General features: G+C 48.3%; 1 protein-coding gene and 1 long non-coding RNA gene across 2 annotated transcripts; one reads left to right on the top strand and one right to left on the bottom strand.

Moving 5' to 3' along the window:
* Positions 1 to 7,776: 7,776 nt before the first annotated feature.
* Positions 7,777 to 10,740, bottom strand: LOC144381094 (uncharacterized). The gene is made up of 2 exons (XR_013445628.1): positions 8,798 to 10,740; positions 7,777 to 8,137 (listed from the first exon to the last, which is right to left on the bottom strand). It is a non-coding gene; the product is annotated as an uncharacterized LOC144381094 (long non-coding RNA).
* Positions 10,741 to 13,178: 2,438 nt separating this feature from the next.
* DUSP1 (dual specificity phosphatase 1) lies at positions 13,179 to 16,230 on the top strand. Its single transcript, XM_036120325.2, has 4 exons — positions 13,179 to 13,806; positions 14,076 to 14,221; positions 14,574 to 14,793; positions 15,174 to 16,230. The coding sequence occupies exons 1-4, from the start codon at positions 13,440 to 13,442 to the stop codon at positions 15,542 to 15,544; spliced, it is 1,104 nt and encodes a 367-aa protein (XP_035976218.1). The 5' UTR covers positions 13,179 to 13,439; the 3' UTR covers positions 15,545 to 16,230.
* Positions 16,231 to 24,324: the final 8,094 nt, after the last annotated feature.

Below are 24,324 nucleotides of genomic sequence, written 5' to 3'. Positions count from 1 at the left end.
TTTATAGGATTTGATTTTGCAAATAATTTGTCCTAGTTTATTACCTTTTCACTTCCTTAATGGTGGCTCTTAAGTACAAAAGTTTTGAATCATGATGAATTTCAGTTTGTTAATATTTTACTTTATAAACCATGCTAAGAAACGTTTGCCTAACCCAAGGCTTTGAAGATATTTTTCCTATGTACTCTTCTGAAAGGTTCATTATTTTGGCTCTTACATTTAAGTTAATGATCCATTTGGGGCTAATTTTTTGTGCATGGTGTGAGATGAGGATCTAAGTTCTTTTGCTTGTAGATGAGGAACCAATTGTCCCAGTGCTGGTTGTTACACAGACCATCCTTTCCTCTGATGAACTAGTTTGGCACTTTTGTCAAAAATCAATTGACCATAATGTAAGGGTTATTTCTGGACTCTCGGTTTTGTTTCATTGATCTGTTTTGCTGTCCTTATACCAGTACGACACTGTCTTAGCAACTGTAGCTTTGAACTCAGGGAAGGGAGGCCCTACAACTCTGTTCTTTCTCAAGAATGTTCTGGGTGTTCTAGGTGATTTTCATTTCCATATAAATTTTAGGATCAGCTTGCCAATTTCTGGGGGAAAAAAATCCTGCTGGAATTTTGATCTGGATCATGTTAAATCTATAGATAAGTTTGGGGAGTATTGCCATCTTAAGTCTTAAAATCCAAGAGCATGGCAATGTCTCTACATTTATTCTGATCTTCTTTGATTTGCCTCAGTAGAGTTTTATAATATTTGGTGTAGGAGTCTTGCACATCCTTTGTTAAACTTATTCCGAGGTATTTTATTCTTTTTGGTATTATTAGGAGTGGATTTATCCTCTTAATTTCATTTTCGGCTTGTTGTTTGCATGTAGAAAAGAATTAATTTCTGTACCTGGGAATTTGTTGTACTTATTTATTAGTTCTCATAGTGTATTCTTTTTTTTTTTAAGATTTTATTTATTTATTTATTTATTAGAGAGCAAACGAGAGAGAAACAGCATGAGAGGGGAGAGGGTCAGAGGGAGAAGTAGGCTCCCCGCTGAGCCGGGAGCCCGATGCGGGACTCGATCCCAGGACTCCGGGATCATGACCTGAGCCGAAGGCAGTCACTTAACCAACTGAGCCACCCAGGTGCCCTCTCATAGTATATTCTTTTAGATTCCTTGGGATTTTATATATGTGAATATCATGTTGTCTGAGAATAAAGACAGTTTTACTTCTTCCTTCTTTCAATGGGGATGCCTGTTTGTTGTTTCTTGCTCCCGTGAAGCTTATTCCTGTTTTGGGGATATCTGCCTGGATTGTTCTTCTCCCAGATACCGCATGGCTCACTTCCTCACTTCTTTAGGTCTTTGCTTCTTGTTGAGGCCTTCCTGGAACACTGTACTTAAATCCAACGCCTCTGCCCACCCCCAACCCTTGCCCCACACAGTATAAACTTTTCCTTGCGTTATATTTTTTCACAGCACTGGCACTTCAGACTTTATACCTCTCCCCTCTCAAGATGGTCCCAAGAGTTCCAAGAATGAGTAATATATCTGGAAGGAGGGCCCAAGCTGATACTTGGCCAGTGTTGGATGAAGGAAGGTCCAGAAGGGGTTTTCTCTGGGGCGCTCTGTCCCCGGCCCCACCCTTCTAGGTTAGGAGGGGAAAGTCTCTCTAGGCAGATGGGAAGACATTCAGGAGGCACTGGGTGCGGATACCCGGAGGCTGAACAGCTGCTGCTCACACTCAGTTGAAATGTGTGTATACACGTGCCTGCCCTAGGCGCCCCAGCTACACCAAGACAAGGGGTCCGCCTGAAGCTTGTTTGTACTTGATTTCTCCTGGATGGGAAATGTAGGTGCGGGGAGGTGGGGAGGAGGGAGGAGGGTTCCCAGGAGCAGAGGTGGTTCTGCTTTTGGAGACCCCACTTCATCCCTTGCAACCAGGAAAGTACCTTCTCTATTTGCGTGGGATTAAGAAACAGGATCTCCTTGCATGCCCTCCCTCATCTGGAGTTTGCCGCAGCACTAGGATTGGGGTTGAGGTGGGGTGCTCCCGGACCAGGTATAGGTAGGTGGGGGCTGTGGCGGAAGAAGCCCCCGCCTGGGTGTCAGGCAATCTTGTGTTCTTGCAGCAGAGTGAACTTGAGCAGGGCAAGTCAAGGCCTCGAAAACTAGGTTTCCATCTCTGTCAAATGGGTCTGAGGAAGCCGTCCTGGGGGTGGGGGGCTGTGCTCCCTCACTCTGGGTCTTCATTTCTTCACCTATACACCCAGTGTAAGAATACTCCTCACAGGCTGGAGGTTCCAAGAAGATTTTATCCATCAAAAAAATTTTCTTTATTGGGGTAAAATACACAGAATCTAAAATTTACCATCTTAACCATTTTTAAGTGTCCAGTTCAGTGGCATTAAGTACATTTGCCTTGTTGTTGTACCCCAAGAAGATGTAATCCTTTAAAAAGTACCGTTCCTCCCCCCCACCCCGCCTCGTGTGCCACACCTGTGCTGGCTCTCCCCTCCGCCCTTGTTCTTGCCTCCCTGAGTGGTGAGACGATATAGGCGTTCCTCTCTCTCCCAGGCTGGGGCGATGTCCCGCAGGGGCCTGGCCCAGAGTGGACGCCCTATAAAAAGGAGTGAGTTCCAGAGTCACGCGGCAGGGCCAGCCACCACGGGCTAAGCTGTTGGTGTCAGCTCTCGGGGCAGCTCTGACTGAGCACCGAGGGACCTGTGTGCTCCAAACCACACACCGTCCTTCCAGCTCGTTCATTCAAATCCCATATCCTTCCTGAGAGCTTTGGAGGAGGGTGCGACTGTCATCTCCATTTTGGAGATGAGAAAGGAGGCAAAGGGAGGCTATATGCAATTTGCCCCCAACATGGCCTTTCCACGTTACTGGCAGAGGTGCGATTTGAATGCAGGCACTCGGGCAGGGCTGTACTACTTTTCTCTAAATCATAAACCATTTGAATTTTAACCATTTGATTGATGCAAGCACTCTGCACTGTTAAACTCACTACGGAACATGATTCAGATTCACTTCAATTGTAAGTTTTCTTGTATTCGCACACCTTGATTTAGAGAATCCCGTAACTTTCTCCATTGACGGGTTGCTACGTCAATCATTAGATTGCATGCCCAATTGCTTTATTACAACCTCCTTGTTCTCTATTTTTAAGTGGTGTCTGAAATTACTGAGTGTAAATCAGAGAAGAGAATAGGAGCCCTTAAAAATAGCTAGTCCTTCTAAGATGCATCAGGAAGATCCCTGTTAACTCTTTGGATGACTCATTAAGTAAAATAACTCGGTCCAATTTAATAACTTAGTCCAATTTAAGGCTGTCTCTCCACACCCTATTAATGATTCTCAGGGTCTGGTGTATATATCAGTTTAAAATCTATCAGCAGAGCTGGGGGGAGTACAAATCTCCGTGGATGTGACAGTTACCAGATTGCTGAGGGCTTGGTTTCCTCATCTGTAAATGGGAAACTCCTCATGAGGACAATACGAAGATTAATGAGCTGGCTGTTGAAATAGTGCCTGGCCCCCACAGTAAGCATTAGATCATGTGAACAATTATTACCGCCTCAGCCGAGCTGGCTGCTTTCACGGACGGCTTCTATTTCACCTGGAGTTCACCTTGAGGCCATGTGCCTGGACCCCACCTTTCATGATGAAAAACTGCAGGATACAGAAAGGTTAGAAGCCTACCATTCACGAACACCCTTCTACCCACCACATAGACTCAACAGTTGTTAGTGTTTTGCCATTACTTTGTTGATTTGGATATTTTCTTTTGAACACTTAGAGCACGTTGCTAACCTTTCACTGCTAAATTCTTCAGCATGTATCTTTTATGAATAAAATATGCTCCTAAGCAACCATCAAAATTAATAATTCTATAATATCATCTAACAACCAGCCCATAGTCAAATTTCCCTTGTCTCAGCAGAGGGTGCTATCAAATTTTGGATTTTTTTTTTTAAAAGATTTTATTTATTTATTTGTCAGAGACAGAGAGAGAGAGAGAGCACAAGCAGGGGGAGTGGCAGAGGCAGAGGGAGAAGCAGGCTGTCCGTTGAGCAGGGAGCCTGATGCAGGACCAATCCCAGGACTCTGGGATCATGACCTGAGCCGAAGGCAGACGCTTAACTGGTTGAGCCACCCAGGCATCTCACAAATTTTGGATTTTTGCCAATCTGATGGATGAGAGTCTCTCAAGGTAGTTATAATTTTCTTGCCTCTTATTATGATGATGAGTGAGCATCTTTTTACACGTGCAGGGGTTTTCTGCAATTCTTTTTCTGTGACCTATCTGCTCATGGCTTTTGTCCATTTTAAAATCATACTTTGGGTTTTTTCATCTCTACTTCTAATCACTCCTTATACATTGGTGAAATTACCCTTTGTCTTTAAGTTATAGGTATTGTCTCCCATTTGTATTTTTTTTAAGCTTTGCTTATGGTGGTTTTTTGTTTGTTTGTTTTTACCATGAAAAGCTTTTTAAAAATTTTGCTTTAATTTTATGTAGTTGAATTCATCAAATTTTTCTTTTATTGTTTCTGAATTTTGAATCCTAAATTGAAAGGCTTTCCTCACTCCTGGGTTATAAAGGAATCCCTTCATGTTTTCATCTAGAAGTTGTAAGGTTTCATTTTAAAAATCTGAATCTCAGGACACCTGGGTGGCTCAGTCGGTTGGGGGTCTGCCTTCGGCTCAGGTCCTGATCCCAGAGTCCTGGGATCGAGCCCCGCAACGGCCTCCCTGCTCAGTGGGGAGTCTGCTTCTTCCTCTGCCCCCTCTCTCTCCCACTCGTTCTCTCTCAAAAAATAAATAAAATCTTAAAAAAATATAAAATAAAAATCTGAATCTCGGGGTGCCTGGGTGGCTCAGTCAGTTAAGCGTCTGCCTTTGGCTTGGGTCGTGATCCCAGAGTCCTGGGATTGGGCCCTGGGTCAGGCTCCCTGCTCGGTGGGGAGTCTGCTTCTCCCTCTCTCTCTGCCCCTCCCCCCTACTCATGCTCTCATTCTCTCTCTCTCTCATGAATAAAGGAAAAATCTTTAAAAAAGAAAAATAAATAAAAATTCTGAATCTCTGGTCCATTTGGTACTTAGTGTTTGGTGAGGAATGGGTCCACTTTTACCTTTTTTTCGAAATGGCTATTCAATTGTCCCAGGATCACTTATTTAAAAATCCATCATGTCCCAGTGATTTGAGATGCCACTTTGGTCATACATCAAACTTCCATAGGCAGTTGGGCAAATTTCTGGATTTTTCTATCCTGTTCATTGCTCTGTCTGGCTATGCATGTTCCTAACTATACTATTTTAATTGCAGAGACTTTATGGCATTTAAAAATATCTAGTAGGGATTACCCCCACCCCACTGCCCTTCTTTTTTAGTTTTCCTGGCTATTCTTGATTGTGTATTATTTCATATCAGAATCAACTTGTTTAACTCCAGGAAAAAATAAAAAAAACCATCTTCAGTATTTTCATGAAGATCATGTGAAATGGATATATATACTTGGGCCGAATGGACATCTTTATGGTATTGAGACATTCGATCCAAGAACATGTTATTATCAGGTGGCTCTTTTGGGGGCACAGGCTCTTAACAGGTTGAATTGTGTCCCTCCCAAAAGATATACTGAAGTCCTAACCCCTAGTGCCCCAGAATGTCACCTTATTTGGAAATAGAGTCTTTACAGAGGTAATTAAGCTAAAATGAGGTCATTAGGTTAGGCCCTAATCCAATATGACTGGTGTCACTATACAAAGGGGAAATTTGGACACAGACATGAGCCCAGGGAGAACACCGCATGAAGTGAAGGTAGAGGTCAGGGTGAGGTGCCAACTAGGACGGGAGCAGGAGACAGATTCTCCCCCATGGCCCTCAAAAGACACCAACCTCTCCTGTACCTTGGTCTTGGACTTCTGGCCTCCAGAACTGTGAGACAAATGTGTTTTCTAAGTCCACTTGGCTAGCTGTGCTTTGTTACAGCAGCCCCAGCCATCTACTACGGGCCCCTGGGAGGGTCTCTTGGGCCGGAAGTGAGCAGGCCAGCCACAACTTCAGGACATGGGGAAGCACTTGTGTGCTTTCCTACCCCTGACCTCAAGCAAGCCCAGCCAGGCCTGCTTCTTGCCTGCCTGAAGTTGGATGAGGGAACCAATGAATGCATTGGAAAGCTGGAGGTGTGATTTCACTCTCAATGGGTGGCCAAACCCATTGAGGTCAAGGCCAATGAATGAGTCATCTGTGCAATGTGGCTCAGTGAGTCAGGGAGGGCCAGGCCGAAAGCCCAAGTTTGGGGCATATTTTCTCTTCCCTCTCCTTTGGAAGCTAGAATTGGCCCCCTAAAAGTCATCAACCCAAGAAGTAAACAGTGAAATAGTGTAACACACCACCCTCATGACACACCCACTGTGTGCTGGGGAAAGATAAGGACAAAGGACTTAGAAAACAGGGAGAATGAGTATGAGGCACCCAGCTGTGCCACTTACTTGCTGTGTGCCTTTGGATATGTTAGTGAACTTCTCTGGGCCTGGGTTCCTCTATCTCTTCTCATGGGGGGTGGTAGTGGTACCAGTCTGACAGGGTTAGTGTCACGGCCATACAAGGAAATGAATATAAAGCACCTGGCAAAGGGCCAGGCTCAGCGCAAGTGCTCAACAGAGATTGGCAATGATTATTAATAAGAACTGCCCCTAAGTAACTTACCCACAAAGGCAAAACTGCGATCCACAATTCTTGAGTCTTCGCCTATGACTTTGAACACACTGCAGATAACCCTTGCCCCTCCTTCCTTAGGGAAGTTTGGAAGAGAACAACCATGATCTCATTTGCTCCCTCTACCATTAATTAGTGTTTTCTAATTATGAAAAGGAAATTATGTCTCAATTCATACCGGTCTCAAAGAAATTAACAACAGAAAGGTGTCATTTCTCACTGTGGCGTCAGTCCCCCCGGCAGCCCAGGGCGTGGCTCTGGGCTATGTTGGCAGGCTGTGTCCTTGGTTCGGGGACAAGCCTGTCTGAGTCATGGAGGCCCTGCTACTTCCTGGTCCCTCTCCTGGGCTCCTGGGCTCATCTTCATGGGTTCGTTCAACAAACCTGCTTTGAGGTTTGTACCGGGGACCAAGAGAGGCAAGAAGCCACGTCCCTGCTCCCAAGCTAGTGGGAGAGACAGAAATGGTCAGCCATGGAGACTTCACACAAGATACTGGGGCTTCATCTGGTCCCACAGAAAATCTGAGAGTTGGCCTCTTGAGGTTATTGCTGTCCCATTTTACAGGAGAGGAAACTGAGGCTCCCGGGGGAAATGGTAAATAATCAAAGCCCATCTCTCAGAGGCCTTTCATCCAGACATTTCTATTCTATTATCAGTCCTTCTGTCTCCATGTAGACACCCTCTCCTTTGGGCATCTTTCCCTCATAACCTTCTCCTAGCTAGGTAAGGGTCCCTTTTTTGGCCTCCCCAATCTGTACCCTGACACTTAGCACCTGAGTCGTACTCATTTATTAATAAGTGTGTCCCCCTGTCAGAAGCTTGTTAATTGAATGACCGCAGTGTTTTAATTCCTGTCCTTCTTAAACATTTTACCATACTGTATTTTACTGGATGTAAGAGGTCAGCAATTCTAAGGCCCCCTCACTAATTTATGCACCATCAGGAAAGAAAATGCTACCAATTAACTATGTCAATTAACTATAATATGCCTCTGATTGGAAGTTCCATTCCACTTTGAGGAATGATAAAATATTAAAAAAATGTGCCTTAGGCGCAATGAAATATAAAAACAATTACTGCTTTTATTTATTTTTTATTTTTTGGGGGGGGGGAGAGAGAGAGAGAGAGAGGCAGAGGGCAGAGGGCGAAGGAAAATCTTAAGCAGGCTCCACGCCCAGTGCAGAGCCTGATCTCACGACCCTGAGATCATGACCGGAGTCAAGATACAGTCAGATGCTTAACTGACTGAGTCACCCAGGCGCCCCTACAATTACTGCCTTTAAACACATCCTAGGGGAAGAAGAGTTTATAAATACCCACATATTAATAATAACAGAGTTTACTAAACACCCCGTGCCAGGCATTGTTCTAAAGTGTTCTTCATTCAGGATCTCATATCAGAGGTTGGCAAATTTTTCCTGTAAAAGGACAGAGGTAAATATTTTAGGCTTCGTGAGCCATGAAGTGTCACAACTACTCACCTCTCATGGTAGTGCAAAAACAGCCCTGGGGGATATGTAAACCAACAGGTTGGGTATGTTCCAATAAAACTTTATTGACGGACACCAGAATTTGAATTTCAGGCAACTTTCATGTGTCACAGAATATTATTCTTCTTTCGATTTTTTTCTACAACCATTTGACATGTAAAAACCACTCTTAGCTTGTGGGTCGTACCAAAAGAGGGAGTGGGCTGGATTTGGGTCAGGAGCTGTAGTTTACTGACCCCTGTCCCATATGCTCTTCACACAGCCGGCCCTACAAGATGCTATTATTATCCTCCTTTTACACATGAGGAAACAGAGTCTTTGAGAGGTAAAGTAACTTTCCCAAGGACACACAGCTGATGTGTGGTCAAGCTGGGATTCTAACCCAAGCAGTCTAACTCTGTAACTTGTCCTTAACAAGTTACCCTAAATACAGTGAATATGGTTTACCCTAAATATGCTTGGCTTCTAATATTTTTAACTTTTTCCCCTGATTACAACAGTTCCGCGTTTGTGTTGAAAAACTCAAATCATACAAATTTATAAGGACGAAAGTGAAAGTAACTCCACCCTCCGGAGATAAACACTTACCGGTTTTGAACACACAGCTCTCACATGCTGACTAGATTTAGAATGTTCCGAACACTGTGTGACTTTGGATGGGTGGCCTAACCGTTCTGAGCCCTTGTCTCTCAAATGCGGGGGCGGGCTCAGATGACACAGCTCCACAGGCCCTCTCAGGCCTGCCTCTGGGTATGTGTTTGTAAGGGTTGTGCAATAGCAGCTGGTTCTGTCCTAACTGCCTTTGCGTGGAGGGTAAAGTCACCCCTTGCCAGCCCCTGGAGATGGGTCAAGTGGTCCCTGTGTGTGGCTCATCCAAATCCCAAGCACTGAGTGAATTCGGACAGCAGGAACATCAGTGCCTGACTCGGGGGTCCTAAGAGGTTCAGGGTCCCTCCACGGCTAGTGCCAGGGACCCTTCTGCCCAGTGAGCAGAGCTCCAGGCAAGCGGGGAGTCAGGGGCTTCTGCCAGCATCGCCTAGGATGGGACCTGCACAGGCAGAAGCCTTAATAGACTGAGGTTCCTACGGCCGGAGGCCTGGCCCCGCTCCGTCTCAGTCAGACGGGGCCAGGCTCTGGATCTGTGTCTGATGACTACCAGCTGTGTGACCTTGGGCACATTCCCTCTCTGAGCCTGTTTCCCTGCCTGAAAAATGGGGAGAACAACCACCTCACAGGATCACTGATTAGTTTTTTTTTTTTTTTTTAAGATTTCATTTATTTATTTGACAGAGAGAGAGAGAGAACACAGCAGAGGGAGCAGGAGAGGGAGAAGGAGAAGCAGGCTTTCCGCTGAGCGGAGAGCCCGATGTGGGGCTCGATCCCAGGACCCCGGGAACCATGAGCCGAGCCGAAGGCAGACGCTGAACCGCCTGCGCCACTAGGCACCCCGCGTGATTAGTTCTTTAGATGATACTGTAATGCAGCTGGCACAGAGCTGAAGCTTCGTAAATGACATTTCTGACCCCTTCTCTTCATCTACTTCTCGACAGTGTGCTTTTGAAAAGTTCTTCCCCCATGCCGCAGATTACGAACCTACTATATGCCACGGCTGCATCCAAGGTCGTAGGGTGTGGAGGTCCAAAGATGAGAAAAACAGTCCCTGCCCTCACGTAACTCAGGGAGGGTAAGATAAGGATCAAAGAGACTTTTACACAATCAGAATGTTTGGACAAAGTCCTCCAGGACCCAAGGGCAGGAGAAGTTAGCGAAACCAGGGAAGGCTTCATTGAGATGCCACTTTGGCGGGGTCTTGGCTGATGGAGAAAGATATGGCTGAGCCCAGAGGGGACAGCATCCTGGCAGGCGGAGGGGGAACAGGGTGAGCAAAGGTGTGGGGGTGCGAACACAGGCTCAGGGAGTTTGCCCAGAGAACAAGAGAGCCAATCACAGTAGTGGGGCGGGGCCGAATGGATGGGTGAGGCCAGGGGCGGTGTGCCTTGGGTTCGGTGGGAAAGGAGGAGTCGTGGAGGGTACCGAGCAAAAAAAGCAGGAGGTGCCAGACAGCACAGTCGAAGGCCTGTGGATTCTGAGAGAACATGACCGGCGGGAGCCAGCTCCCTCTCCTGAGAGCATCCATTCTGGGCATGACCCTCTCAGGCCCTTTCTCACACATGGTCTTACTTAGTTCTAGATGGATGGTATTCCCGGTTTACATAAGGGGAAACCAAAGCTCACACATGTTAAGCTGCTTGCCCAAGTTCACGGGGTAGACAGTGAGCTGGGGCCATCTGTGAGAGCGCCACCCTTTCTCCCCCTGTTCTGGGACCCCAGGGCAGATCCAAAATCCATTCGGAGGGCGGGATTTGGATAGGGCTTGTAGGGTAATGCCATCCCGGGCTACACTGAGTCCCCCACAGTCCTGGGGTACTTGTCATTGCTGCCATCACAGGAAGGAGGGAGTGCAGGCTCAGTAAGGGGAAGTGACTTATTCAAGGCCACACATTGAGGGGGGGAATCCAGGCCTTCTGAGTTCAAACCCTTCCCACTACCCCCCCCACTGCCTCCAGGTTTATTTCTAAGCACATCTAAAACTGGAAAGAGCCCAGGTCAGAAAGGCCCAGTTCCCTCCCAAGTCAATATTCACTGATTTCATGCTCCTTCATTGCCCTGTGCCCACGAGGCCCATGACTCCAGTCCCAATACCATCACCATAGGCCAGATTACGTTGGGCCTCTCTCTGACTCAATCTTCAGCCAGCAGCAGCCTCTCCACTGCCTAGACTGGTGTCTTCTGTGGCTACACCTTTACCACCACACCCCCTGACCCGAGCCATTGTGTTAGTCGGTCTCAAGGAGGGACCTTTTCCTGAACTGGGCCTCTGTTCCAACCACACCTAACAGCGTTTTGTAGTGACCTTCTCCCCAGGTTCTGATGCCAGACCCTGAAACACACATGGCTCGCTGGGAAGGGGAAAACAAGAGATTTAGTGAATCATAATGGGAAGGGGTAAGGTAGGGCCTGGGTCCCTTACCCTTACCATCTCTCTTAGGCCTCAACCCATCCACAAAGTAGGCAGTTGTAAACCCATTCTACAGATGTGGGCTTAGAGGCTCAGCAGGGAAAGAGATTAGCATAGGATCACCCAGAAGCAAAATAACAGCATGGGGGTTCAAACTATGCTCTTTCCAGAAAAGGATAAAGAGGAAAAACCCACAGAGCTCAGCAGACACCTGACTCCAGGGCCAGACTGTGCCACCACCACTATAATAGCTGTATAAAAAGTTGTTTTTTTTTTTTTAAATGTGGATAGGGGAAGATATAATTAATGCTCCTGGTTAAAAAAAAATGGGGCAGATAAAGTTGGTGTGCTGTGAAAAGTCAGCAGCTGTAACATTTTATGATTCAATGCAAAAAATATGTTGAGTTCCTCAGCTGAATAAATAGTATAAACAAATAATTTTTTTTTTTTTGAAAAGATATAGGGAGGGTGTTGCCATTATCTGAGGACCTCTTTGCTGTCCTCAGGGTTCATCTAAAGGCAGAAAATGCCCTTAAGAAAACGTACTCAACCCGGAACTTTTCTAGAACGTAGACAGAAAGTCTGAGCATGTGTGAACACAGAAGCTAAACAAGACAAATGCAGAAGTTGCCTCTGATGATATAGTCCACAGATCAACGACACAGGGTCCTTGAAATCCCCATCCCATCCCCCCTCTCCACAGGAGAGGGGAAGAAACCGCAGAATGTTCTTGACTCGGCACCCAGGCCGGGTGGCGCAATATTTGTTTGTGTACCTAGCACATCGGTGCCGCCCTCCCCTGCCCAGGGGGCCGTCACTAGGACTCCGCGCGGGTGGCCGCATGGGGTCTTCCCAAACGTTCGTCCTGGATTCCTAAAGCCCCGTAGCACTGGATTTCGAATTCAGCCCATATAGATGACGAGGGTCAGGGCGTGGGGACTGAAACCCCTTAGCTTAGGGCATAGTAAGGCGCCCAAACAGCATATACAGAGCTGTCTTAAGCGAACGTGGCCAGAAACGTGTCCAGTGACCCCTGGAGGGCGCTGTCGAGCCACGCCGGGGGGGGGGGTAGTCGCCTCCCCAAACGCCGAACCCCGCAATCCACCACCGCACCTTACGACCCCACACTTCCGATTTCAGTCCCTTTACCCGCCTTTCTCGGCTCCAAATCCTCTAGGAACAGAAGGGCTTCGACTGGAAGGCATTTTACTTGTTTAAATGTGTTTTTCTTAAGTAACAGGACAAGTCTGGGAAACCTGAGCCGAAAGCATTCCCCTGAACTTTACCCCAACTCACCCCGGTTGTCCTTAGTAGGAACATATCCATAGGCAAACATTACATTTTCTCCAACCCTCATTTCAGGTTCCTCTCTGTTCCCCTACCCCCAGCATTGTGATATTGGGCAAGTAAATCGCTTCTTCTGGGGAACCTGAGTTTTCCGCGGCTACTGGTGACGAGGAAATGAGCGAAAAGGGCACACGCGTATGCAAAGGCGCAGGAAGCCCCTTTCCGTTCCGGGAGGAGGGGGCGCGGGGAAGGGGGAGGGGAGGGACAAGGGAGGGGGAGGGGAGGAGCAGGGGAGGGGAGGCCGCTGGCCCGCCGCCCGCTCTCCCGGCCGTTCGGATCCCGGAGGTCAGCCCTTGGCTGGCAGCGCGCCCGCCACCTCTTTTCCCCCCTGGGCCCGGAGAGCGGCGCAGGCCGGATCCCCAGGGACGCGCCAGGCGCAGGCCGGACGGCCGGACTGGGGCCCGAGCCAGCAAGCAGCCAGCGGATCCCGCTCCGAGGCGGATGACGTCTTCGCCTCTGGCTCCGCCGGCGCCGAGCCGGGCTGGGCGGGTGACGTCACCACACGGTCACGTGATCGCCATTCAAACAAACAACTCCCCTCCCCCTGCGCGGCCGCTCCGCCCCGCCCCGCCCCGCCCCCAGAGAGGCCACATATAAACACGTTCCCGCAGGCTGAGCTCGCTGCGAAGGACGCCGGGCTGTAATAGGTGTAAGTGGGGCTGGAGGGGCAGTCGGGGGACCAGCAAAGAAGCCTAGGCGGCCGAGAGTCCCCCGCGACGCCCCCTCACTCAGTCTAAGGGCAGTCTGGGGTTCGGCGCAGAGAGAACTAGGGTCGGGCTTTTCTTCGAAAGCCGCTGCCCTGCCCTTGGCTTCCGAGGACAAAGAGCACCGAGAACGGGCACGCTGGGGGCGCTAGGGCCGGCCATGGTCATGGAAGTGGGCTCCCTGGACGCCGGAGGCCTGCGGACGCTGCTTCGGGAGCGCGCGGCGCAGTGCCTGCTGCTGGACTGCCGCTCCTTCTTCGCTTTCAACGCCGGCCACATCGCCGGCTCGGTCAACGTGCGCTTCAGCACCATCGTGCGGCGCCGGGCCAAGGGCGCCATGGGCCTGGAGCACATCGTGCCCAACGCCGAGCTGCGCGGCCGCCTGCTGGCCGGCGCCTACCACGCCGTGGTGCTGCTGGACGAGCGCAGCGCCGCCCTGGACGGCGCCAAGCGCGACGGCACCCTGGCCCTGGCCGCCGGGGCGCTCCGCCGCGAGGCGCGCGCCGCGCAAGTCTTCTTCCTCAAAGGTACGCTCTCGGGGAAGCTCTGGCGCCGCTCGCCCCCCGCCGCCTTGCCGCGGGACCCCTGGCCCTCGGCCCCTTGGGGCTGCCCTACTGGAGCGCGTGGGCGCCCGAGCCTTAGTCCGGGGACTTGTCGTTGGCTTTGTTTGGCTTTAAGAACAAAGACTTGCCTGGGCATCTCCGGGGTAAACTTCAACCCTGGTGGGCGCGGGGGTGGGATGAAGGTGCCCTGGCCCCGACGATACTAATGGAAACAAATCTCTTTGTCTTCCCAGGAGGATATGAAGCTTTTTCAGCTTCCTGCCCAGAGCTGTGCAGCAAACAGTCGACCCCCATGGGGCTCAGCCTTCCTCTGAGTACTAGCATCCCTGACAGCGCCGAATCAGGGTGCAGTTCTTGTAGCACCCCACTCTATGATCAGGTTAGTAGGGGCCTGTGTTGAGGGGGGGGGAAGGACCAGCTGGCAAAGGCCTGGAAGAGCAGTACTAGTGAGAATATCCAAAGTAACCTGCAAGTTTATAAGGGAGGGGACACAGGACTATTAATTTATCCCATGGTTAAGTGATCTGATGGAGGGGAGTCTAATTGCTGGCACTACAGCAATGAACTTGAGGCACATGGGTTTAGTCCCCTATTTATTTATACTCTAACAGCAGTGCTAAATGCCCCCGGTACCTGCAACTGATTTTTCCAGCAGGGAGTTTTTGTGGGTGTGGGCACCGGCCTTGAGTTTGAGCAAAGCTTGACAAGTCTTGAATATTTCTGGATTTCAGGGTGGCCCAGTGGAGATCCTGCCCTTTCTGTACCTGGGCAGTGCCTATCATGCTTCCCGCAAAGACATGCTGGACGCCTTGGGCATCACTGCCTTGATCAACGTCTCAGCCAATTGTCCCAACCATTTTGAGGATTACTACCAGTATAAGAGCATCCCTGTGGAAGACAACCACAAGGCGGACATCAGCTCCTGGTTCAACGAGGCCATTGACTTCATAGGTAAATGGACAGATGCCTTGGACTTCTGCCTTGCTCCCCCCATTTTAGTCACCGAGCCCAACTCTGTGGCAAGGACTTGAATGACATTCGTCTGAGCCTTTCTCCATACATTAAATATCAGTCTGGTTCTGGCAATATCCCTGCAAAATAGGGATTTGATGTCCCATTCAACAAATTAGCAAACTGAGGCTCAGAAAGTTGAATTGACTTAACCCATCCAAGAGCATTCTGCTTGGTGGAGATGCCTGGTCTTGGTTTAAATCCCTTACTCTTCTTTGCACCTATCTCTGGATAGGACACACGTTTCTTAGGCACCCTCTGCCTGGGGTTGGGGTTGTTCCCCTGAGCTCTCAAGTAACCAGCCACCCTTTGTTTTCCAGACTCCATCAAGAATGCTGGAGGAAGGGTGTTTGTCCACTGCCAGGCAGGCATTTCCCGGTCAGCTACCATCTGCCTCGCTTACCTCATGAGGACTAACCGAGTCAAGCTGGATGAGGCCTTTGAGTTTGTGAAGCAGAGGAGAAGCATCATTTCCCCCAACTTCAGCTTCATGGGCCAGCTGCTGCAGTTTGAGTCGCAGGTCCTGGCCCCACACTGCTCAGCAGAGGCTGGGAGCCCTGCCATGGCTGTGTTGGACCGCAGCACGTCCACCACCACGGTCTTCAACTTTCCTGTCTCCATCCCTGTCCACTCTACGAACAGTGCATTGAGCTACCTTCAGAGCCCCATTACGACCTCTCCCAGCTGCTGAAAGGCCACGGGAGGTGATCTCCATAACCCACTGGGACTCTAGGCTCCTTGAGGAGAAATGCAATAACTCTGGGGAGGGTGCTTGTGAGGGCTGGTCCTTATTTATTTAATTTCACCCCGAGCTCCAATGGGTTCCTAAGCAGTCATAGTGATGATGTAGCATCAAGATGTTTGCTGAACGCAGCACATTCGGGACCAACATATATATATATATATATATATATATATATATAGTGGGTACATCAAGTCCCTCTGACAAAAAGGGGCAGAAGAGAAAGGACTCTGTGTATGAGCCGGTTTCTTTTTGCTTGCTCCTGTTTTTTGTAGGAACTCTTCATGCTTGACATACCTACCAGTATTATCATTCCTGACGACACATACCTATGAGAATATACCTTATTTATTTTTGTGGAGGTGGTCTGCCTTCACAAATGTCAGTGTCTACTCCTAGAAGAACCAAATACCTCAATTTTTGTGTTTGAGTACTGTAATATCCTGTAAATATATCCTAAGCAGGTTTGTGTTCAGCACTGATGGGAAGCACCAGTGTTGGGTTTTTTTAGTTGCCAGTGGTTGTGTGTTTATTTATAAGCTGAAATAATATATTTCTTCTTTTAAGAAGACATTTTGTTATGTAAGGATGACTTTTTTTATACAACAGAATAAATTATGGCATTTCTATTGAAATCTCAATGCTTTATTTTTTTTTTTAAAAGATTTTATTTTTATTTATTTGAGACAGAGAGAATGAGAGAGAGAGAGCACATGAGAGGGGGGAGGGTTAGAGGGAGAAGCAGCCTTCCTGCTAAACAGGGAGCCCGATGCGGGACTCGATCCAGGGACTCCAGGATCATGACCTGAGCCGAAGGCAGTTGCTTAACCAACTGAGCCACCCAGGCGCCCTCAATGCTTTATTTATTGGGCAGCCCCAACTAATCCCTCTCCCATGAGTGAACCAGAATCTGGACAAGGGCCTCGCAGATGTGTGTCTTGGGATCTGGTCTTCTACTACTTGGGGGCCCTTCCAATCCAAGATGGTTGGGTTACAAGGGAGGTAGAAAAGTGTGATCTATCATGGAAAACCAGGTACTGTAGCTGAACTCTCCAGGTGACCACCCATATATTCCTACCATGTTACACAGGGAGCCCAAGTGTTCCCAGAGCCAAAAAGGAATGACCATTTGCTTGGGTTGCCTTTTTTATTTAATACTTTACCCAGGATAATATAAAAAGCCACCTTTTCTGAACCGTGTTGGAATCATGAGGACGATGGTTTTCCAAAACACCTGACGTAAACGTGACTGCTATGTGTAAGGTGGTGTGTGCTACCTGTTCCCCAAACAGCTCAGCAGGACCCTTTTGCAGACAAAGATGCTGAGACCCAGCATAGCTAAGTGGCAGTGGGGGGAATTGGGCCCTACATCTGTTTTGTTCCCTAATTCTATGTGGCTTGCACTTTATCACTTGCTTCTCTCACGTGCTCTCTTTTTTTCCCTCGCCTTTGAAAAGACCTTTATTCTTATGAAAAGAATATGAAGTGCTATGAGCAAATACAACACAGACAAATCACCTGAAATTCCCACCCCCGACCTGATCATTAAAGCTTTGGAATACATCCATGCTAGCATATATATATACATATATATATATATACACACACAGAATTTTTGGTGGTTGCCTCCAGGTCACTTGCTGGTCTGATTTCATAATTTTGTTGAAGATAGGCAATCAAATCTGATTTGCTCAGGGCAAGATTCTGGATTTTTACTCTTGCCGAACAGGCCAAAACAAAGAAGGTGTAATTGACTACCTACCCATAATCCAGTCTATAATGTTGAATTAAATAACAGTGAAGCTCTTGGGTTACTGGCCCCATAGCTCTGGTCCCTACCCTACCCCCCCCCCCCTTGTTTCTGGACAAAGTGATGTAGGAAGCAGAAAAGGAAACCTCTTACTTCTCCAGTAGTGCCCCTGAACAGTGGTCCTGGTCCTGCCAGGTCATTTAAGACCTTGACACCCAATCAGTGTCCTTGACCTTTCCCCATTGGTTCACCATCTGCCACTTGACTCTCAATGACTGAAAGATCCCTGTGTTTTAAGTTCTAAGAACTTACCCTGAGCTGGCAAGCTCATTTCCTTGGCTGGGCTTTCAACTGCAAGTGTGTTCACGCCTTTCAAAACAAACTGTACCCAGTGTTTTTATCAAACCCTAGAAATTTACTATGGCGAATATCTCCTTTCGTGGAAACATACCAGCAACTTCAAGTCCGTGGCAGATGCCGTGGCTGACTTCCCTGTGGGCTCAGGCCATTGCTTTCTGCTTGGCAGGCACTGGCTGAACCAAAATTAATCTCCAGTGTGATCCATGCAGTGGAAAAATACAGCGGCTGCCTAAGGGAGCCGCCAGTGAAAACAATTCACTCACTTCTCCCAATGCAAGCTGCTCCACTCTCACCAGCTCAGGAGAGTAGGGGTGACAGCCCTCTTGCTCCATGTATCTGATTCCTGGTCTTTGGGCCCTCTGGAGTATGTCACTTTTGGCCTGAGACTGCTTTTCTGGGGGGGGGGAGGGAAGTACCTCATGATGAGGAGAAAGATGCTCAAACTATTAAAATGTTTGTTTCTCAAGGGGAGATTGAAATAGAGACAAGTCCATCATTTACTACTTGTAATGTGGTTATAATAGCTCTCAATTTTAGAGCTAGCACTGCGTGCCAGCCACTGTGCTGCTTTATGGACCTTCACATGAAAACCTTTAGCAGCAGCACCCATTTTACAGAAGAAGAAACTGAGGCTCAGAGAGAGGAAGTGACATGTCCAAGTTCATACAGCAAGTAAACAGCATTGCAGAGATTGGAACCTGGGTCCAAAAGAAGAATGGGAACTGAAGTCCTAGCTCGGTCCAAAAGACAGCTTGAGGAAGTGGGGAAAGGGTGAATGTTATAGCCAAACAGACATCAGCATGGTTTACCACATAATTTGGGGGTGGAAAAGCGATTTATCATTTTGGGCCTCAGCAACCTTACTTGTGAAATGGGATAATATAACCTGCTTCACCTGTGAGGAGGAAATAGGCTCATGAATGTCAAGTGCCTGGCAGGTACGGGGCCCTGGAGGTACACTAAGATCCCATCCCCCATTCCTAACAACTTCTAGCAGTTTTCTGGTGTCAGTTTTCCCACCTCTAAAATGACCAGTTTGCCCTGGATCAGATGGGTAAGATTCCTCCCAGCCTTAGAAGATGCATCAATGCATTCTTTATGCTTTTCTGTGGTTTCCATTAGGATAGTTCCAGCCCCAAACGCCTCCACCGCATCCTCTCCTTTCCTTGGAATTTTGCAAATCGTAGCTAATTTGCCTCGGACTTACAGTCTCTGGAGTCCATTTCCCTCCCTCCCTCCCCTGCCCATCCCGGATGACATCATGGTGTGTACACCTTTAAGATTATATAAATCTGTGATCATACAGTGGCCTCCATCCCCATGGTAACGCGGAGGAGTTTCCCTTTTGTGAGGAAAGCTGTCATGTCACTTCCTGCTGCTGACAAATCAGTTTAGGAGATTAAAATAAAGGGGGGGGGCGGGGTGCGGGAGCCGGACTCCGAGAACTGCTGGCTGCGGTGGTTTCTGGTTGCCATACACAGAGGCAAACAAAGCCGAGGCCACGCGGGGGTAGCCCCGCCCAGCGCCCGGCCGGCCTCCGGTTTCCCACACTTCGTCGGCCCCGGCCGGGTGGACCAGGTCACCCCGGGAGGTTTTCCTCCGCAGGTTGCCTTCTGGGGAGCAGGTGGGAAGGCTGCCCACCTCTGGGGACTTTTGGGGGGCTCTGTAGGGCCAGCCTGCAGGAGAACAGCCTCTGGGTCCAGAGGAACCTCTCCTCCCCTTTATCAGCTCAGAAGGTAGCTTCCTTCCCTGGAAAACAGGGTGTGCACGGTGATAGCACCGAGCAGAAAAAACTGCTCTGCTAAGGAAAATACCTTAAACGCACTTTTCTTGGTTGTGTCTTTTTAGGCTAAGCAGCAGGTCCACTCATTCATTCATTCAACAAATATTTACTGATACCCTAGGCCCAGGGACACTTTGGTGCAGGACAAGGTTCCTACTCTCCAGTAGCTAATAATGGGGTGGGGGAGTGGAGAAGAGGGCGATATATAAATAAGGTACTTAAGAAATACGATGAGGATGAAGGCTATGAAGGTGGAATAATAAAAGGGGAGGCTCCTTTAGATTTTGGTGATCAGGGAGAGGTGGCCGAGACCTGAGAGCTACAACCCACTTGCACTTTTGAGAGGTGAGCTGGGAAGAGAGTTCCCTTCCAGGAGGGTGGCAAAGACTTGAGGTTTGCAGGGGGATCTTTGTGGACCACCGGATAGAACCCGTGCCTCAGAGTCAGCTAGACCTGAGTTCAAGTACTGATTCTGCCACTTATTAGCTGTGTGACTTACTGTGGGTAAGTTACCAAATTCTTTCAACCTGAGTTTCCCCATCTGTAATATGGGCCAATAACCACTGGCCTTCAAAGGCTCTTTAAGGATTAAATGAAAGCCGGTCACCTCTGGGCACATCAGAGAGGCTTGAAAAAGGCTCATTCTCCTCTTGTGACTCAGCTGGTCCCCATTCCATCACTCCCCACAGTGTCCTGGCGAAGAGAGACAGGGAGCAGTGGGCTGTCCTGCCCCATCCTGACAGATACCCTGAGTCTGTGCTCATATCATACTTCCTCTGGGCCATCAGAGCTTCGCTTGGGGATGGGACAGCCTTTACTTGGAGACCACCTATCCTAACTCACTGACTGTGGCAAGGGAGGCCCTTCCTGGGCCTCAGTTTCCTCATCTGTAGGAAGCACGTGAAGTGACTTTCATGTATACTCTTTGCCAGCTCTAAGCCCCCTCCTCATCCAAGCCTGCGAATGCTCTGGAACCATTGGGATTCATTTGGGCTGGCTCAGGGAGACAGAAGGAAGAGGAAATAGACACTTTCTGGGAAAGGGCAGCAAAGGGTCCTGGACCTCTAGAAGACAGAGGTGTGACGGAGTTGCGACTGGTCCCTGTGGGAATGGGTCCTCATATAGTCTCCTGCAAAGTATCACATACTCCCAGCCCCCTTTTCTCCAGCTCTGGGTAACCCCTTGCCATGGACCACACTGCAATGTTTGGGTTTAAAACCTTCATCAGGGTTGACACCAGTGGACCCTGGAGGTTGGCTGCCTCCTTCATTCTCCGTGTATACATTCATATATTCATTCATTCAATAGACACGTATCACTTACCTTTGGTTTGCAAAAACACTCAATATTTACGTGTCCACAGCCTGACTCACTTTCTGGGATTTGTAAACTTGTCTATACTCCCTTGACCAGACTCACTTGGGCACATAATTCAAGGTCCTCCAAGATGTGACCACTGCCTGCCTTTCCAGATCATTTTCCTATCCCTGCTCCTGTACTCCATGCATGGTGAGACTCGTAGTTCTCATAACACAATATACTCCTCCTTGCTACTCTTACCTCTGCCCATGCTATTCTTTTGCTTGAATGATGTCCCCTTGCTCAAAATAACACCAGATCCGTGAAGCCTTCTTTGACCTTTAAGATTTCCTCATCTGTCATCAAACATTGTCCTGAGAACATATGGCTTCATCCTACTGCTGTAACTAAGGGTCATCATCCAACTGCCCCCTGGGCCAGGCAGGTCACATAATTGAGAACTGGGCTACTGGGAACTGTGGTGACCTAGGAAGTTCATGCTCTGTCCTACATGGAAGCTGCCAATCAAGGCGGAAATGTAGGCCCAGTGCTGCTAGACATTAATGATTTTTTTTTAGAGACTATATTTTTTTTAAGATTTTATTTATTTATTTGACAGACAGAGATAGCGAAAGAGGGAACACAAGCAGGGGGAGTGGGAGAGGGAGAAGCAGGCTTCCCGCTGAGCAGGGAGCCCGATGCGGGGCTCGATCCCAGGACGCTGGGATCATGACCTGAGCTGAAGGCAGATGCTTAACCGACTGAGCCACCCAGGCGCCCCTCTTGATGATTTTTTTAAAGGGGTTATTTATTTATTTATTTTTGAAAGAGAGAGATTGAGAGAGGGAGAGAGAGAATGTGCACACAAGTGGCGGGGGGGAGGGGAAGAGGGAGAAGCAGACTCCCCGATGAGCAGGGAGCCCAACATGGGGCTCGATCCCAGGACCCTGGGATCATGACCCGAGCCGAAGGCAAACGCTTAACTGACTGAGCCACACAGGCGCCCATAGATCTTACTATTTTTAAAAGAAGACAGGAATTTATATTTTTATGTAAAATCTCCTTTTTTCAGAAACTTTGTATGGACCAAACAAAACATCTGCAGCCTGGCTCCAGCCCATCGGCCGTGGGTGTACGAGAGTTGCTAGCCATCTTTGTCAGTAGCCCAAGGTAAGGGTCCTCCCTCATGTGACTCTGGGCTCCTGGGTCTTAGCCCAGGGCTTGTGAGCCACCGTTACTTATTGTATATGTCTTCTGAATACAAGGGTGAGTGACAGTTATTTGTCCCCTACAAAGTGCTTATTCGATGTTAAAAATAATACAAATTCTGAGATTTTGTTCCAAATGCCTGGGGCAAAACTGATAAACAACTATCTGTATGGCCTTAGGTGGATCACCTCTCTCAAAGCCTTAGTTTTGACATTTCTAAAAGGGAGCAGTGGAAGTATTTGCTGCACATGGGTTGTCAAGATTAAATGACATAATGTACAGAAAGTGTTTTACATAGTACCTGACACACAGCAAATGACAAATGGTAGCCATTTTAATGGTCATTATCATGATCATCATGATCATGTTTTATTTCCCTCAGATGCCTGGTTACTTTTGAATAAAGTTCGGGCACCGTATATGAAAATTTTAGGAGATCATTTGAGGTTTGGGTGGTGTTATCCTCTTCTCAAGAGGGTTTAAATTTTTTTTTTTTTAAGATTTTATTTTTAAGTAATCTCTACACCGAACATGCGGCTCGAATTTACAACCCCGAGATCGAGAGTCGCATGCTCCACCCACTGAGCCAGCCAGGTGCCAGAAAGGTTTACTTTGTTGCAGGTGGCTAGGGGCCGGGGAATCCCAGAGATTGAGATGGTTTGAGAGGACCCAAAGCTGGGTTTTAGACCCAGTGATGACTGCTTCATTCTTATTCCAAGGGTGTATCCTTTAGGGGTTTACAACTAAAAGCTTGGGGGATTTACCTGACCCCCAGCCTTGATTACTTTTTCTGGGTAATGCACACACAAGCCTGGGGTGGTACTGGATTCCCCCTCGGTGTACCCTGAGCTCCATCGTCTGTCCCACTAGACTCATGAGTGTTTTAGAAGCTCTGCTCAAGTTTTTAGCCTTTCAGCCTCCTATTTCAGAATTGGCAGATACCCTTTGGGAAGAAGAGGCCCCAAATGCTGCACTCATCCCTCTGGGTTTTCCTTTTCCAGATCTTGATCCCACAATTCCTCACTGCCCTTTTGTGCTTGAACGTCTTCAAACTTAAGTATTTAGAAATGTTTTGTCCTGCTTTCCTAGTCCACAGCAGTAGGGCGGTGCTGAATGATGTGATCGGCCATGACTGGAAGGGAAGTAGGTAGACTTTTAAAAACCCAGAGTGAAACTTCTAACATATCAGGTCATTTTCCTTCTCTACTCTGAGCTCTCTCGTGGTTCTCCCATCTCACTCATACTCAAAAGCCAAGTCCATACAAAGGCTGAAAGAGCTGACGTGACTTGTCTTGTTGACAGGTCTCTGACCACATCTTCTGTCCGTCTTCCCTCCACTCATCTCCTCCAGCCAAGCTGGCCTCATTGCTCTTTCTAGCATGGGCAAAGCTCATCCTGGCTTCAGAGACCCATGCTCCTCCCTCCGCCCGGACCACTGTTTCTTTAGATCTCAGCAGGGCCAACTCCCTTACTTCCTTTCGCTCTCTGTTCAAAAGTCATCTCATCAGTGGGCCATTCCCTGACCACCTTGCCTCAGCCCTGGCCTCCCATATCCCTTTCTTTGCTTTATTTCTCAACATAGACTTATCACCCCTTAATCTTTATTTATTTGGGTATGGTCTAGCTCCTCATTAGAATGTAAAGGCTTGAGGACAGGGACTTTGTCTTGTTCACTGTGGGATCTCCTGCTCTTAGAACAGTTCCTGGCATGTGGTGGGTGTGCAATAAATTTGTTGAATACATGAAAGACCTCTGAAGGCTCTGGACAATTCCTCTCCTTTGTGGGTAGGTCCCAGGCCCACACTAGAGGGAAGTGATTCTTTTCTGTTCAACCAACCTCTTTCCCTTCCATATGAAGCAATTTCCCTAGGAGACTTTCCAGTAACACACAGTGGTGTGTAAATGAAAAAAAGTGTATACACGCACTTTGAAAGCAGGAAGAAACATGAGGGGCCTGGCTATCTAAGACCTGCCATCCTGGGGTTCCATTCTTGGGATCAGGGGCTGTGATTCTAGAAGGGATGCTGGTGGGAAAACCTGTTCAGGGACTCCACTCTGAGCCCTATCCTCCCACCGCTTCCCTCCACATTTCCTCCCTCCTGTCTGAAGGAGAATTCCCCATGGCGTGTGCCTCTAATGAGAAGAATGGGGCAGTGGGTGATTCATGGGGAAGTCTGTAGGGCTGCTTGGGGCTTATGACTCACAGCTTCTCATCTAATAGAAGAATTAGATATCCATACAGAATCTCCTGGAAATGTCCTTCAGCAAGGCCTCTAGTGACCACTGGGGATTGTCCCCACAGAGCTCTCGATAGCACCTTCCTGGCAT

Source organism: Halichoerus grypus, chromosome 2, assembly GCF_964656455.1.
Source record: "Halichoerus grypus chromosome 2, mHalGry1.hap1.1, whole genome shotgun sequence".
NCBI classification, from domain to species: domain Eukaryota; kingdom Metazoa; phylum Chordata; class Mammalia; order Carnivora; family Phocidae; genus Halichoerus; species Halichoerus grypus.
Note: the sequence above shows the minus strand (reverse complement) of the source record. Positions and strands in the feature narration are given on the sequence as shown.

Excerpts from the sequence above, each read along its gene's own strand:
- DUSP1 (XM_036120325.2), top strand. The coding sequence starts at position 13,440 with ATGGTCATGGAAGTGGGCTCCCTGGACGCCGGAGGCCTGCGGACGCTG. Across the intron at positions 14,222-14,573 it reads GCACCCCACTCTATGATCAG|GGTGGCCCAGTGGAGATCCT; the intron begins GTTAGTAGGGGC and ends TCTGGATTTCAG. Across the intron at positions 14,794-15,173 it reads CGAGGCCATTGACTTCATAG|ACTCCATCAAGAATGCTGGA; the intron begins GTAAATGGACAG and ends TTTGTTTTCCAG.